Source organism: Pseudopodoces humilis, chromosome 7 (assembly GCF_049639895.1).
Source record: "Pseudopodoces humilis isolate 2021_Gansu_Grassland_sample_001 chromosome 7, ASM4963989v1, whole genome shotgun sequence".
Taxonomy (NCBI): Eukaryota; Metazoa; Chordata; class Aves; order Passeriformes; family Paridae; genus Pseudopodoces; species Pseudopodoces humilis.
This window is the reverse complement of record NC_142206.1, coordinates 4,609,241-4,626,422: the sequence shown is the minus strand read 5'-3', so window position 1 is coordinate 4,626,422 and position 17,182 is coordinate 4,609,241. Positions and strand designations below refer to the sequence as shown.

General features: G+C 39.3%; 1 protein-coding gene across 1 annotated transcript; it reads right to left on the bottom strand.

Annotated features, from left to right (window-relative positions):
* Window positions 1-784: 784 nt before the first annotated feature.
* Window positions 785-15,963, bottom strand: SLC5A12 (solute carrier family 5 member 12). The gene is made up of 15 exons (XM_005529139.2): window positions 15,363-15,963; window positions 13,301-13,366; window positions 12,231-12,282; window positions 10,911-10,978; window positions 9,749-9,903; window positions 8,419-8,559; window positions 6,942-7,071; window positions 6,510-6,598; window positions 5,523-5,635; window positions 4,347-4,414; window positions 3,905-3,991; window positions 3,107-3,285; window positions 2,818-2,921; window positions 2,473-2,594; window positions 785-1,609 (listed from the first exon to the last, which is right to left on the bottom strand). Exons 1-15 carry the CDS (start codon window positions 15,717-15,719, stop codon window positions 1,451-1,453), a joined length of 1,890 nt encoding a protein of 629 aa, XP_005529196.2. The 5' UTR covers window positions 15,720-15,963; the 3' UTR covers window positions 785-1,450.
* Between the last annotated feature and the right edge of the window lie 1,219 nt (window positions 15,964-17,182).

Sequence of the window (17,182 nt, the reverse complement as noted above, 5' to 3'; positions counted from 1 at the left end):
AACCACTTTTACTCAGGAATTATTTTACATCCTTAGGCAGGGTAGTTAGACTTTCTTAATACAACCTTATCAGTAAGGGGTGTGGCCATGAGATATAAAGTAGTATTTACTGAATTTCCATCTTTGCCTTGCTAACCATCCCAAGTATGGAAGCAGGAAGGGAAAGCATGCCACATGAGACAGCAAACAGCTAGCCAGACTCAGCTAGAAGCTTTAATGAGATTATAAAAGCAGTGTAAAAGGGATTAACACAAATATTGACTTGGTTCTCAGTTTCTTGACAAACTGTTCCATGCAAGCAAGGGAGTGTCATTTACAGACCGCTATTTCTGTTCTCTAATTAAAATCCTGGGACCAGTTCCAAGGGGTAGGGCATGAGCAGAGAGAGGGGAAGTAACTTCAAGGACCAGATTGACATACACCTACATCATAAAGATGGTCACTGATAAAGCAACAGTGGGGCTTTTCAGAGAAAAACAAGCTAAATGTATCAGCTGAGTCCATGAGTCATCGTTGATCTTTTCATTCTGTCTGTTTCATTCAGTTGTGAATTTTGTTTGAAAACAAATATATTTATTGAAAAACTATATCCAAAAGTTTATCAAGGTGAGAGGTGATCTGTTGACTTTTATTTACAACCAGCAGATTTTGGAACAAATGTGTTTCACTGAAAGAGAGCACTGAGTGGGCTCTGCTTCCACGACGTTGTACCAGACAGATTATTTTGCTTAATTCTGTGTCTTTTTTTCAAAAATCAGCATGAATTCTCAATTAGGAGACATGATCATCATTAAATATTGGTTTATTTTCTTTATTGCATAAAAGGGGATCCTTTTGAGGTGAAAACTAACACAGATGAAGAACTATCCTGAATTCAAAGTAAAAATTGTTACTCTCTCCTATAGCTTTTACAATGAGAAGTTGTAAAGAAAACTTGAATTCCCCAAAGCAAGCACAGTTATCTCGGTGACTGAAAGACCAGTCTGGTCTATACAAGGTTCCTGTGAGGAGAATTTTTGTGATACCTGGGTGTAGGCTCAACCTGACCTCTCTTCTCCATCACAGGACAGCTCACAGACTCACCTTAGTGAGATATCTCACAAACTTCTCCGAAGTCTTAATTTATCTCAAGCTCACCTTTGCACATTCCCTTCAATATGAGTTACTGAATAGAGTGTGTGATGCAGATGTATTGCAGCTGCAAGTCTGGGTGGGAGCTTCCACAACAAAATCCATGAAACATTTCTTCTAAAACAGCAGTGCTTCCACAACCCCATTGTCTGATCATTACCCAGGTCTGCCAAGAAATTCATAAATAAAAATCTGTCCTTTATTGCTATAGGGAGCAATTGCTCCCTCTTGATCACCTACAAGCTGGTAAATGCAGTAAAAGAAGTTACTAATTTCTGAAGAACTAAAGTTTGATTAAATGTCCCTTGTCCCTCAGCTTCTAGAGGCGAGATTCTCTGCTTATATTTGTATATGAATTTTCCTCAGACTTGTAACCATGGATCCGGTGATTATTTTCTCTGTTGGTATTATTCTTGAAGGTGTTATCTGTTCTGGTTTTGTTTGCAGCAACTTTAGGCAGTTTTTTTTCAAAGTCCATCTGAAGAAAAGAAAGAAAACACCCTTGTAGTTTAAAGCCTGTATTCACTGTCTTTTTCCTTTGATTAAACTATTAGGAAATAAAATATTATTAAGAAAAACTATTACAACAGTGCAAGAAGAAATGTATTCATTCTGTATGCCTTTTTAATGAGCTACAAAGCCTTGGGACACCTGGAGAATAGCTGGCCCTGTTGCTGTGGAGGAGATGGAGGTGGAAAGGAGCAGCTCAGATGCTGGTGAGATTGTGAGATTACTCTTACTTATCTTTACTTGAAAATTTGTTGGTTTTCATGTTTATCAGCAAGACTGAGAAGTGAGGGCAAAAGTTTTATTGTGAGCTAAAATACAGCTGTGCTATATCTTTAAATTTTATTGGACCTACTCTGTCTTTAAAATATCTGAAACATGAGCCAGATCTTTAAAATTCAACTCTGACTGGAGTTGATCTGGAGAGCAGAGGCTTTGATGGGGATGGCAGCAGCAAGAGAGCTTCATGAGCAAACGAGTTCTAAAGTCTTTTTTGGTGGAAGGCAATAGCTTGGCGAGCTGTGTGAAGTGCAGTTTTGTCTGCAAGGGAGGAGGGCAGGGAGAGGGAGGTCAGACCCTGTTTCATGAGCTCCTGGCTTTCCTGAGGGCTGTTTGTTTTCGGAGAGCCTGAGTCCCCATATTTGATGAAAACAGGAAAAATAGGTAACTTATTACTGACCAAGGTCTGGCTGATCTCATTTCCAGCCTGTGGTGCTTGTGCAGCACCCCTTGCACAAGTTCAAAAGCAGCTGTTGAAAGCTGGTTATTCCTGTGCTCAGCACATGCAGGTGTTCTGACTGCTCCTGGGCCGAGCTGATGCCCTCAGGTACTCACCTCCAGGCTGTCATGCTGCACTCCACACCACAGGAATACTCTGAGTCTCTTGGACCAAAAGCAAAACAGGTTGCAAACTGGCTTAATTAACACTGGTGGGATGTCTTCTCCTCTACTAGGTCCTGCAAAAAGAAAATAATAATATGTGAGTGTATGGATAGCTGGGTGTGAGCCTTGGGAACCTCAGACCATGAGGTGGGGGAGCAGGATCAGAGCCCACTCTCCTCTTCTGAATCTTTCTCAAGTCACCTGCTGGACTTTTTAAGAGCTTTTTTAACAGCAGAGCCAGCGTATGCAAAAGCACATTTATTTATATTTATGGCTATGTATGTTTAGGACACCAACCTGTTACAAAGCTGATCAACAAGCCTGTGATGGCACAGCCCACACAGCCAATGGCACTGAAGTACAGGTAGGACAGGGAGTACCAGGTGTCCGCCAGCAAAGGCCTGTGAAGAGGTGACAAAAGCAGCTGGTGATGAGTTCTTGCCTGAATGTGCCAGCAAAATGCAGCTCAGGCTGTCACCTGGTATCAGTCTGCCCTCCCAGCCTGCCCTGTGGTTACTGCCTGCTGCAGGCTGGGCTGGCACACTCAGCAAAACACAGGTTTAAGTGGTAACAACAGGAAAATTACCTCTCTGGAGCCAGCGAGGGAGCTGCTGTCAGCAGCACCTCGGTGCTGTTGGCCAGTGTGCAGTTGAGGGTAGACAGCTGCAGAGGGATGGACTTTGCTGGTGGTGCAGGGTAAATGAAAGAGCCAGTGCCAGCCCAAAAAGCCAAGCTGATCCCAGCTAAGAGGCCTCCAAGAGCACCCTTGGCAAGTAGAGAAAGATACTGTTAAAGATGATATGTGGAAAGTGCTTTTCTGTGAATATGAATTAGGCAGGAGTAGGTAGTGATGGATTTCGGTGTAAACAAATCCTGTTCTCTCTCAACTAAGGTACAAAACACGGTGCTTTAGTGCCCTCTATTTATAAAAGTTGAAGCAGAAGTGTGATTAAAGCTGTGGTACAGATTTTAGTGTTAGTTCTGCTAACCTTGATGGAAATCCTAAAGGGGCAATATGGAATTGAACTCAGGTTTTGAGTGGAAGAATGAAGGCAAAGCTTTTGTAATTGCTCTGTGCATCCCAAGGCTGGTGCAAGTATTGAATAATTTTTTCTTCTTAATGAAACTCAGAAACAAACAAACAAAAAAAATTAAGAAAACCCTCATATGAATCTAATCACCAATTATTCCACAGCTGGGTAGACTTAGATTCAGCAGGTTAAATTTAGGCAGGGAAAAGGCATGTATAAATAGATAGATCCTCAGGTGCTAAATCTGAAAAGCAGCTCAAAGACCCAAATGAATTTCAAAATGAAGTTTTAACAAAAAAAAAAAAAAAAAGAAGAAGAGATTTTCTTTTAGATCAGGATTTTTGTTTCCTTACCTTCCAGTTAGCACAGGGAAACAGAATTCCCAGAGTAAATAATCCCAGCATTGGCCCCCCACACATCCCGTGGATGGAGAGGGAAGCCTGTGGGTGCAGAGAAGAAAGAGGAGTTCAGGGCAGTGGCTGAGGGGAAGCATGCCCAATTCTGATTTTGGTCAGTAATTTTCAGTGGGAAAATAGTGAGAAAGAAGGGATAAGTAGTGATTTCAGGGCACAGTTAGAGAGAGGATCACGCTCAGTATTGCTTCCTAGCAGTGAGTCAATAGTGAAGGAGTTAGGGGATTTCTTTTTTGACCTCCCTTTTCCTCTCAGCAAAATGTCCACAGAAATGGTTTAGGTAATCTAGCAGCCATCAGAGCTGGCAGAATTATTTGCTCACTTCATCACATTTTCTGTTCATTCCTATTCTATTAATTGCATTCCTGAAGCAGAGAAATACCTGCACAACTCCTCCCAGCAGCGATGCTGCTGCAGCCATGGAAGTGCACAGGACACCATACAATATACCTGGAAAAAATAAGGTACCAAGGTTCTCAGTGCTGGTTAATAGTGGGGATGGTTTCTAGCTCAGTAATGTCTGAGATGAGCAGGCAGGATGGAGAGATTTACACTTCTTATTGAATGTTTAGAGCAGATCATTATACACCCAGAGGTGTCTTGTGTGAAGTCTCCTTGGGTTTTTGGTTGATTGATATTCCTTACAAAGTAGAACAATAGCAATGAGATTAATTTAGAAGTTATGCCTCATGTAGAAATGTTTCTGTTGCCTTTTAGTGTCACTTTTAAAATAATCTAATAAATGAGCTGGGAAATGATAAAACAGCATGGCTTTCTTCCCTTGACACTAATTTTAACTTCATGGTAGGTGAAACTCTGTATGCAGAAGTCTTGAGGAAAGCCAACCAAAACTTCTGTGCTAGCACACCTTGGTTTCAGATATAAAAATTACCCTTCTAGGTCCAGAGTGAAAAAACTAAGTAGTAAGTGGAAAAACAAACACAGAGAAGACTAGAAGCAGTTACAGAGATATAAAATATTTGGGTTTATCTCTTTCATGATATTTATAAACTTTAATAAAATTATTATGGTTATTATTATGGTATTCATAAAAGGGTTATGATCTTACTACAATAATTGTAACAAATATCCTAAAAATTAAAATAATGTTGGATGCTTGATATGTTGATGATATTTTGTGGGTTTTTTTACTTTTTTGTTTTCACACTTTTTCTCTAAAAAGCTAAAGAACCTGCTTATGCAGTACTCTAAATTTGAATAGAAATTACTGCATTACTCTAAATAAATACTACTATAATGTGGTAATAACTACATTGTTATTCTTTCTGTGTTATGAGGAGTGCTTTCCAATATTTTCAGCAGACCAGACTTTTCCAAGGATTTTGAGGAGTGGCTGTTAATGCTAGTCTGCATTTCTTTCTCTGCCATAATGGTGCTGATACTTAATGCTACCGAAGCATCAGGCTGATGTTCACCTTGAGGGTTTATAAAGTGTTACATTCCTGTGGAGGTTTCCAAAGTGCAAGTGTTTCTGAGGGAGTCTCTCTAGGCAGTGCCCTTTGCTGCTAAAGAAATGGGTCTCATCTGGAGTACCCACACAAGCCTTTGCTGATCCACGTGCTCATCGTCTCCGAGAGGTTTGGGAAACCCTTTTTGACCAAGTCTTCAAAGGTAACAGTTGCTAAAGCATTGATGCTGGCAGCCACCGTGCTGTAGGGAGGGAGAAGAAGGGTAAGTAAATAGGAGGCAATATAATCTGAAATCAAGGAATTTCAGCCCTAATGCTCTCCAAGAACTGTATGACTCATAGTATTTTTCACATGTGCTGCTTTAACTGAGGAGGTTTCTGCTGCTTCTTCTGGGGGCTCTGCTTCGTGCTGGCATGGAACAAGATAGAAACACATCCTAAAGACCCTTCAATTTAAAACTTTGCAAAGACCTGAAATACAGACAAGTTCCAGAGTTAAAACTTTACTCCCTTACAAACTGCAGGATGTGCAGTCACCACTAGTGCCACCCTGGTCTTCCACACATGGCCCAATTCCTCCAGCTCACTGAGTGAGCCTGTCTTTGGTGAATACAGTTCAGACAGACTTGCTGAAAACATTCACACCCCTGAGTATGATATTGTGGCAGTTAGCTTAAGTAAAGACAATATCACCATGAGCAGCTCACAAGAGTATTTTGGGAAATTAAACTTAGTTTTTCTACACTTTGTCTGTATTGATAATATTATTCTAAAATGTATTTGGGATAGGATGATACTGGAGATGTGGAGTTAGACTTTATGATAAACATAATAATAGAATAATTTAGGTTGGAAAAGACCTCTAAGATCACAGAGTCCAACTGTTTACCCAGCACAGTCAAGTCCACCACTTAACCAAGTCCCTAAGTGCCACATCCACATGTCCTTTAAATACCTCCAGGGATGTAACATAATTCAATAAAGAACTACTGCTAATTCCTAGAATGCTCTAAGAAAAAACAGCTGAGCTTTTCTTAGGGTTTCATATTTTTCCCTCATTCTGGATCCTCAAGAAATTATCATAAACAGCTAAAATGTCGATTCAGATTCACAAACCTCAGTGTTCCACTGAATGCACAGGCAACAAACAGTCCTGGGACTCCTGGCAGCGAAGAAAAAATGTCCATAACAAAGTATGGCATGAGCTGGGACAGAAGGAGCACAAGAGCAACATAAGAAATTAATTAAGGGTTTCCTGGGTAATGGTAGAGAAGTGTTTTATGTTTCTGAGCACATTGTGAAATCCTGGTGTTGTCCCAAGTAACATGGTTTCAGATTTTGAGCAAAGGGTATGTCTTTTGTCAAAAATGCTGAACTGAATTAGCACTGCAGGAGTGCCAGAACAGATATTATTGTAGCCCTGATCTGGCACCCACCTTAGTCCCTGAGTGCTGAAAGGACATAGAGATTGCACAAAATTGGGCTGCCCTGATATGTGCCATATCTGAGTGCAAAGCAGCTCCTAATTATTGTAATGGACATCTGTACCTGATCAGGAGCTGAAATGAAAGCAGCAGTCCAAGGGTCACAACTCTTGTAATGAGAGTACATCACCAATCCACAAAATACTGCACACACTAGGACTGTCCAAAGTCCCAATAAATTCAGGTAAAGTGCCCTAGAGCAAAAGAGAGAAACTGTTTCATGGACGATAAATAAAAATGTTGTTAAAAGATATTTATTCTGAACTTTTTTTGGGAGACCCCTTAATCCCAACTGGTTATGTAATTCAAACTGGCTGTACAATTCAAAGCAAGATTTAAAAAAATGAGCTGGAAGAGTCAAGTAACCTCTACTCAGAATGGGCTGCACTGAGTGCTGGGTCTGTCATTCCTGTCCCTTGTTCAGATTTTTGGGACATGTTGAACAGATTTTTGGGAGATGTTGATGCTCTCCTGCCTTTAATGCACACAGAATATTATTTCCAATGTTACCATGAAAAGTAACAGTCTTGGTTGTTTTCACTATTCCATGAAATGGATGTGGGTGACAGGATCTGCTAGGAAGATTGTGTGGCTGTGGGTCAGCAATCCTGCAGGTTCTGAGAGCTGCCAGATTTAATTTAATCTAATTTCATTTCATTTCATTTCATGTCATTTCATTTCATATCAGAGCTCACATCATGTTTGGACATCACCTTGCACAAGATCTATTGCTAAGACAAGTTCAGAGTGTGCTACCAGGAAACAAAGGTTAATCCAGCTTGTTACTAGTGATGTTCCCACTGGTGTGACTTCTAGATGTTTTTCAGACACTGTGTTTTTTACAGGATAAATTAATATAGACAGTCATGACCTTCAGAAAAATCAATATGTTTACAGGCAGCAAAAAAATCTAACTGTTTGAAAAAGGAAAAAATTACCACCTTTATTCTTTAGCCACAAGTGCAAGCAATTGGCCCTAGGTGTGTGAAAAAAATCTGATTGTTGAGTAAAATGTCTAGCTATGCACAAACTACTGCTGAAGTTGAGGCAGGTAGCAAGCTGGAGACCTGCATATTTATATTTTGAAGATTCACTTTGTTCTTCATTGATTCTGATTATTCTGATGCTGCAGAATTTTAAGAAATTGTTAAGATTTAATTTTAAATAGGTAATACCTTGTACTGTAGTGCTCCACCAAATCAATAACAACTTTTAATCCAGTATAACATAAACACAGCTCCAACAGATACATTTCTACAATTGATTTGTAGATAGCACAACTTCTGTGTTGGCACCTTTGCCATCCTCTCCTTCTGAGGATTAGTTTATCAGCCTGATCATAAATTGATAAGCTGCAAGAGATAGATTTTTCTTTTTCCTCTGCATATACTTAAGTAATTTTGAGACAGAGGCAGTAAGACTGTCAGAGTAAAATTAGCTTCCTACCACCTAATGGGATCCCAATATTTATTTAGTGTAGCTGACAAACTTAGTGTAATTCTTGATGGATTGCAAGAACAGGTTAATGACAGGTAGCTTACAGTTTAGCATGCTTTTCTGATTTGCAGGAAACACATCTTTGTATCGTGGACTGATTGACTCCATAGAGCCCTAGCCATGTAAATGTTCCCCCAATAACTATTGTCCAGAAGGTGTGTCTTCTTAAAGGATCAACATCAAAGCTAGAAGAAATAAACAAAGAAAGAAAGAAAAAACAATTTAGTTTTTTATTTAAACATATTTTTTCAGCAAGAGGTAGGTGATTTTTTTTCAGAGCTATCTGGCATGTCCTACCATCTGAATCAGAAATTTTGCATTGGTGATACCGTTTTCCAGAACAGACACCTGATGTGCTCAGCTTTGGGAGTTTGTTTTTTTTTTACTTTTATACTGGAACACATTGTTTTCAAGTCAGGGTAAACAAATACCATTCTGACCTAGTCAGAGGATCACTTAACTGAGATTAATTAAATTTATATGGATGCTCATGCTCAGACATCAAACCTGTGTCACGTTGTAGCAGACTTACAAGTCACCCTGTCTGGGACCCCATCTTCTGAAAGGAACAAGGTTGCTTACTAAACTCTAAAAGAATTCTGTAAACTTTTAGTGACACATCATTATGATGTAACTTCCTTTACAAGAAATTGCTTCAGCTGCTGTTTTATCTTTTGTACAACAAAATCCTGTTACTCAGCAAACCTAACTCATACAAGAATATATTTCTGTCTTGAATATGTTATCCTTGCAGTTCCCCTTATCTTGGTGGGGACAGCAGATAACATTTGACCTTGCTGCTGGATTCTGTCATGGACTTGCCTTGATTAACCAACAAATACCCCAAACAGCCAAAGGAAGGTCAGATTTCTGTCCCAGAGCACTGGTGCTCTTTTGATTGCTGCTGTGGTGAGTGCAATTAAAATGTAGTGTCAGTTTTATGAATAGAAAAATAAAGATATATACAATTAGCTGCTGAGATTAGCTCAGTTGATTAGAACACACTGCTAATGGCATCAAGGTTTCATGTTTGATCCCTGTATGAGCCATTTACTTATGAGCTGGACTTGTTGATTATTGTGGATCCCTCCCAACTCAGAATATTCTGTGTATGAAATTGGAAGGAATAACTGGGCTGCATTTGTAGCTACACAAGGAAAAATGGCAAATCTCCCCTTCAGTTCAGCAGACTTTTGATTTCTTGAAAGAGTAAAACTTTCTTAAAGGTCAAATACATGAAGAGATGAGGAATGGGCTTTCCTGAGTCACCAAGGTTGTTTAAAACCAAGTCTGTGTATTTTTTGGCTTACTGAGGGTATGGTTTCTAAACATTAAACATACAGAAAGGAATGGTTTGCATAACTTGTTTCTTACTCAAATATGTTTAGCCGGGATCCTTCATGGGCATCTTCCCAGACTTTGGTCAATCCACCATTCACACTAGTTCCTCGAACCAAAACCGTCACGAAGCCAGCCACCATAACAATCATTTGAAATGCATCTGTCCAGACAACAGCTTTTAATCCTCCCTAAAACAAAGAGAAACTGTATACCCTCAATCTTCTTTCCTGCTGCTAAAGCACTGAAAAGTGTAGAAAGACTCCTTACTTGGACAGCTCGTGAGCTGTACAGCACCGAGCAAACCAGGGCTTTGCATTCTCCCACAAAGTGTGTCTTTTTGCAGGTCAGAAAATTTCACAGCCTAGATAGCTTGTCCATGGGCACAGGAGAATATTTGACTTTCAGTTAAATGCTTTTTTTCTGCCTCCTTAATATGCATTTGAAGAACATATCATGGTGTGGAAGAAAAGCTTAGGGACTTTTGGCCTGTTCCTACATCAAGTAGAACTCCATATATTCTAAGAGCCCAGTGGTCCACTGTTAGCCTAACACAGAAAAATAAAAGTTTGCCATAAAAGTCTGGAAAGTTTGCCATTCAGCTTTCTTCCACAGCTACTTTCCCATTTTATCAAATCACTACTAGAGCATATCATAAGTGTTTTCAACTAGAGTGGAGTGATATATTGAAAAAAATCATTAGAGGCAAAGGGAATGGCAATTTGTTTGTGTCCTCAGCCCCTGGGCTCTGCTGCTTCCCTACAAATATCTATACAATATAACTGTTTTGGAATTTGGAGTCTCATGTTGCTTCCACTCAAAAGTAAAGCTCTCTGACCTGTTGCTTGTCCTTCCTAGGTTTTTGTGCTTTGCTCTTGAGCACAATTTTCGTTCCAGTGTTTTTCAGCCCATAATTTGTAAGATAAGAATCATCTTCTCAAAAGATGACAGGGGAAGCTTATGGCCTCCTTATCTGGACTCTGTCTCAAGATGTCTGGTTTAAACATGGAGACATACAGCAGAGGATTAGAGAGGATTTTTTTCCCCTCCAAATAAACTTCCTTATAGCACAGAGTGTCGAAGAAATTTATCTCTATGTTCTCCACAGGAGCCATCCTTCTCTGATAGTCTGTCATGTTTAAAGGATGGTCAAATTAACTGTCTATGTTCCAGCTGTTCAGTTATGCCTGTTACATACCAGAGTGCAATAGAAAGTGCAGACAATTCCTGTTGCAGCCACAGAGCCCCAGAGATCAAATCCAGTGACTGTGAAACCAATGAAAACAAAATTGTTAGTGAAATGGATGTAACCATCTGGAAGGTAACAGAAGAGCTGCCATCCTTTAGCTTTAAATGGATAGGAGTAATTATTAATTTTAATATTTTGTGTCTATCAATCTTTGCTTGATTGTTCAAGTGTTAAGGAAGACTGTTTTGCATTGTTGTTTTCTTTCAAACTGAAATTAACTCATTTTCAAGCAAAAGTAACATTTAAGAAGACTTGCATAAAGCAAAAATGTCATTCTGATGGGACAGAGTGTACAAGCAATGCCTCACTTCTGTTCTTAGACCAGAACTTTGTCTGCAGAAACCAAGTTCTTCAGAGATTCCCAAAAATCCTAAGACAAAAAAAAACCCCAACCCCTAAGTAAACTCCATTACCTGCATCTAATGGTATAATGCTAAAATGTGCTTCATTAAAACAACTTTCTGTGTTCATTTGCTTCGTAGCTTCTTTGCACAAGGTGCACAAATTTTGTTTTGGCTGATACTGAAATCTCACCCACCACTCATAGTCTGTGAGGGCAAAGCTATTCGTAAAGGTTTTCTCATTAGCAAAGTTAGTATGGTGTAATCATGACTGAGAACTTTCACATGGAATTCAGCTGCATGACAGAGGCAGAAAATCTGGTGCTGTGTGAGCAGTGGGATTGGACAGACTGAATGTAACTCAGATAATGAATAATGAAAACAGCCTCCCAGTCAGTTTTGGTAAAATCAGGATTTGGGCCATGATGATTCCTTGTGCCCTATGACAGTAAAATTGCAAATCCCATCTGTGGTGATGGATGCTCTCTGCCTAGTTTGCAAATATTAATTTAAGAAGTCTGGGGACAGACAGCAGAACAGCATTCATCTCTGGCCATGGGGAAAAGAGTTATGCCCATGGAAACCTGAATACAAAAGACAGGGAGAGGGGGAATCAAAGTACATAGTATGGTCTTGGATCATCAGCTTGTACTGTGAACTTTGTCGGGATATTGGGAAATTGTGTGCTTGAAATCCCTTCAGGTGGTTCTGAGAGGAAAGGAGAAGAGCAACCACGAGGCTCCTGCTAATGTTTGGGTGTGAGGGGAACCTGAGGAGCCAGAAATGCAGAGCTACAAGGTGAAGGCAAAATCCTTCTTATAGAACCTTTGAGGATGGTTGGGTTTTTGTCTTTATCTATTTTTGTTACTTCGTTTACTCAAGCAATCCTTCTGGTGTGGTTATTTGGGTTAGCAGCATAAGAACTCACCTTGGTTGAGTGCCAGTGATGGAGCATAGACAACTATTCCCGTGTAAAGGATCTGAAGGAGAAAAATGATGTATTTGAGTGCTCAGTGATAAAACCTGTATTTAGAGTAGGGCTCTGAGCAAAACACCAGATCTAGGGGTTTCTTTAGATCAGCTGGTCTTGTATATGGCTTTCTGTTTCAGCCCTTAAAAATTAAAATCTTGTGTTTAATTACTTTCTGAGGGAAGGACTATTTTCTGTCTTTGTATTACTTTTTTCTCTAATGCTAAGACAAATAGATGACAATATATCCTCATGAAATACAAAAAGGGTGTCTCCAGAAAACACAGTGACACAGAAATTAAGTTGCATTTATCTTAGAAATTAATTTTTCATTTTTCCATTCAATCCCTTTCAAAGTAACTAACCCAATACCCTTTACATGTAAGATCTGAGAGAACTGGTGGAGAAACAAAGCATCAAAGTCAATAAGCATTCAGATCTACTGACAAAGGTCTGGGAATTATTTAAGTTGAATTAATGCAGAAGGAAATGTCTCATCATCTCCCATCAAAACCCATATTTCCATTAAATACACAACTAATGTAACCCTTCAAGATGGTCACAGCAGTCACCATCACGGGACCACAGCTACCCAGGCATCTGCCCAGGATATTTTGTGCAGCAGTTTTCAAATAGGATAATTCGCCTCAGTGTCATAAATGGGTAACTAAACATACCCGGTCAAGCTTGGCCAGCTTCTCAAGAAAAACAGAATCCACATGTTTGGGAAGAGAGAGAGGCTTTAAGTGAACATAATGAAACCAAGAATGTGCTGTTAAAGACAGTTAAAGAGTGTTAAAGACAGCTAAAATGGCATTCTTAATGCTAAACAGGAAAAGTTTGAAAAGTTAGTTAAAAACATAACCAAACTTTCTTTTTAGCATTCATAGTTCAAGTGAAAAATCTAAGAAAAAAAAGATTACTCATTAAAACACCTCATTATAAAAAATGTGCTGTGTGAGACTAGTCTGTGAAAATCAATGTTGAGTGAAGTTAGCATAAAAAAAAAAGAGTCAGTGTTGTCTTACCGTCTGTAGGATGTAAATCAGGGTTGCAGCAAGACGGACAATCTTGTTAAATCTTAACTCCAAATACTAGGAAAAGGTGTAATTTCAGTAAAGTGCACATGTAGCATCTGTGACACAGACGTTACCCTTCTGTTTGCCCTAAGTAACACCTTACTGTGCAAGTAAACTTACTGGCAGCTGGCACTGCTGTTAGGAGTAGTTAACAAGAAGAGCAGGGCTGTCATTAGACATAAGGACAATTACATTTAAGAAATCTTCTCATCTGCACCATGTACTTGAGGTTCTGTATTGGGTTGCAGTGATCAATACCTGCTTTGTACCAGGAGTAACGGGAAGACCCCAAGAGCTACAAAGAAATTTAAACTTCAAATGAAATTATACTCCAACTACACAGTGAGGAAACTTGAGCTCATCTCTAGCAGAAGCAGCATCGACTCCAGCAGTGACAAAAGTGGAGGTGGAGCAAATGGTGGAGCAGCAATGTGGAGTTTCCTAGTGCCTGAGCTAAGCTGGCTTTCCCACTTCCTCAGCCTAAAGCCAAATCTGCACGTTGCCAATGTGGAGAGGCAGGAAGGAGGATCTTATGGACTTCCAGGTTCAAGGATCTAGAGAGGTGTTGCCACCTTCAAAAGAACTGCAGAAGTGAGTGGATCTCTAGACCCAAAGGGCCAAGTTTTAAGGCTGAATCACCACCTGGGGTCTTTGCAGAGTCTCTCTGCCCTGTGCAGCCTCCATGCAGGGAGGCTCTTCTTGGGCCACAGTCCCACGTGCACCCCAGCAGACACCAGGCATGGGCTGTACAAGTTCCCTCTCTTTTAAGAGTCTCTAGGCTGTGCACTTTGTTCTGCCAAAGCATCTTTTTACTTCCTTTTTCTCATGCTGATCTTGTGTAACAAACCTCACAGTCTGCCATATAAATATGTGGCTAATTTATGATGAGCTATTTCTAAATAATATAATTTAAGATGAGCTATTTCTAAAAATATTTCATGAAGCCAACAGTCATCTTTGCAGGATGCTTGAAGGGTCTCTCTGTCTACAATGACACTTCTGGTGCCTCAGATGACAAAAGTGGTTGATTCTCTGGTATTGGGTCAAAACCAACTAGAAAATGCAACTATTTGCAACAATGTCCAATTTTACTCTTCATTGACCTGAAAACATTTCCAAGGCAGATCTGTTTGACCAAAGCCCTTCCTTGGGTTTGGGTTCAGTGAGTATCAGTAGCCTTTCTGTTACCAGAAAGTTCCTTGTGACTAATCCAGTTCCACCATCCAATTCTTGCTTAGTTGAAACTGCCCACAGACAGGAGCAACCAAACTTGCAGGAGTTGACTGGAGTGAGTGAGAGGCCCTCCCAAATGCTCAGTAGCTGTCCTGTGGATGTGCAGGTTACAAGGGCTGCTACTGAGCTGAAGGAAAAAATGTGTTCCAGGGAAAATGCTAGGCAAAAACTCTACAAAATTCAGAAGTTGTTAATTTCACTTCCCAGAGAATGCTTGAATTCATTCTCCAGACCTGTCTGGTTTTTTTCTTCTTTCCTTTTTATTTTTTGAGCAGGCCTGCCACCATCTTTCTCATCCTTCCACCTCCGCTATTTAGATACAGTAACTTGGCCAAAACTACCATATCTAGACTAAGTTTGAATTGGATAATATTGAATGTTGTTCTTAAAGTCTGTCTCCCTAAACCAGAGCAGAATAATCAAAAGACCAGAAGCATTTGGATACACTTAAATATTTTCCAACTTAACTTAATTTGGTGCTTAAATTTTGGTGTGTAAACCCATATCCTGTCTGTACTATATGTGCATAAAAGGAGCTCTGACCCTTAGATTGTGATTTCAACTTATGCAGTATAAATAACTAGTTTGAATAATGCATATAATTTTTAAGAATAATTTATATATCAATATATTTGTTCTGTGAAACACTGCAGAAATCTTTCTGTCAAAGATTTTTCTCTAAAAAATACATGCACGATATTTAATTATTCCCTAAAAAATACATGCACAATATTTAATTATGCTAAAATAGTGCGTTTATTTTATGATTTTTACTTACCTCATAAGTGCTTGTGATGCCAGACTTATAAAAAACAGGTAGATAAAGTTCAGCAGTAAAAAGTATGACAAGTGTGTACGAAAGAAAGAAGAGCACAAAGGATGCCCCGTAGCGATAAACTTCGGAGGGTGTTCCCAGGACTGTTACTGCTGACATGAAGCTTGATGTAAGAGAAAAAGCTATGGGTCCACATGTCATCTGCTTACCACCCACCAAAAATTCCTTTGAGGTTTTCTTTTTCCTCTCTTTAACTGCAAAAAAGACTCCAATGCTGGCAGAGACTAAAAATAGTGTTGCAAAAACAACATAGTCCCAAGTCACGAATTTTTTGCCTTCTGGAGCTACAAAGTTTGGCATTGCACCAATTGTATAATTCTCTGATGGAAGATTCTGGTTTACTGTGTCTGGTGCTCTGACCAGATTAACTCTGGTGACAGCAAAGCTGTAGATCAGCGATAACAAACAATAAATTGAAAGACTGTTCAGCCAGAAGACTTTTTCTAATCCAATTCAGTTCTAAGGAGTTAAAAAACAGGTAGCTAAGGACGATTTAAGGAGGAATGCACTTAGACCCTAGCACTATGGGTTCTGCCAGGCAAGCTGAAATAAGGGACTTAGCTGTGAAATTTGTAGTACAACCCCTTTTTATCTGTGATGTGTAAATTTAAGGTTAAACATTAGCCTGGCACATTGACTTGATCCATGTCTTTTCTAACATCTCAGCATTTTTAAATAATAAAATGAGAGCAATAGAAGAAAAAATGAAGGAGAGAGAAAGGAAGGAAAGCTCAGTGTAGAAACCTGTCGTCTCCCTAGTGAGTTTCTTTTCAGAGAAAATAATATTTCCTCATATGGTTAAAAACTGACCTGGAATGCCAGCAATATGATTTACAGTTCTCCTTTGACATGCTAAGTTTGCTTCTTGGTAGAACCTCTGGAACTTAAGACAGCCATAAGAAACTGAAGTGTTTAATGTTTAAAACTATGGTGCTTCCCCCCACTTGCTACAGTCCAGCCTTGGTGTGTTTGGAGACCCAATGGACCTCCAGATGAACAAAAGTGGGGCTTGTGCTTCACTGTCTGAGGATGAATTTCAGTTAGAAACTAATTTTTAACTGACTTCTACTAAAGACAATATAGCTTGTATGGGTTCACGTGAGAAGTGACTCATTTTATTTGCCAATATACAATTTTGTTGGATTTACAGGACTACAGAATCATAGAAAATGAGACATAAACAGCAACATTTATCTTAATTATGTCTTTGGCATAATTTTGTAAATTCAATATTAGGTTTTCCTTTTGTATTTTTGTTTTAAATAATTGAATCCATTTTATCTTCATTAATGCCAAAACTATTCCTTTGCCAAAGAAGCAGGAAATTACTTGTCATCCCAGGATTAACTTGTACAGAGAGAGACAGTTTGTGTAGTCACGACCCTGAAGGAAGGGTGGAGTGTATATTGTGAAGAAAATAGGAAAAAGAAATAATATAACCTGGGAGACATTTTAATAGCAGAAGTCCTTTTCTTCAGCCTTGTTTTAGTTGGGTGTGGATCCCCACATCTCCTTAAGTCATTGGTAAATAGACATAGTTTTGTTGTGTCAGTACAAACTTTGTGTTCAGACCTGGTCTTGCCTGCTCCCATCCATTGCTTAGGAGAAAGACTTCTTCTGTCCATGTGTGCTGTAGACATTGTGTAATGTTCTTGCTGATTTTGGTGAGGCTGAGTGTAAAAGGGGGAGTTGAAAGTCCCCTTTTGTTGCCAAATATGAACAGAAAAAGAAAAACAAAAAACCCAAACCAATATGCAAAGATA

Coding starts and splice junctions, on each gene's coding strand:
- SLC5A12 (XM_005529139.2), bottom strand. CDS start 15,719: ATGCCAAACTTTGTAGCTCCAGAAGGCAAAAAATTCGTGACTTGGGAC. Junction 8,560..9,748: donor TCCCGGCTAAACATATTTGA/GTAAGAAACAAG, acceptor TATTTCTTCTAG/CTTTGATGTTGATCCTTTAA. Junction 6,599..6,941: donor TCATTTCAGCTCCTGATCAG/GTACAGATGTCC, acceptor CTTCTGTCCCAG/CTCATGCCATACTTTGTTAT.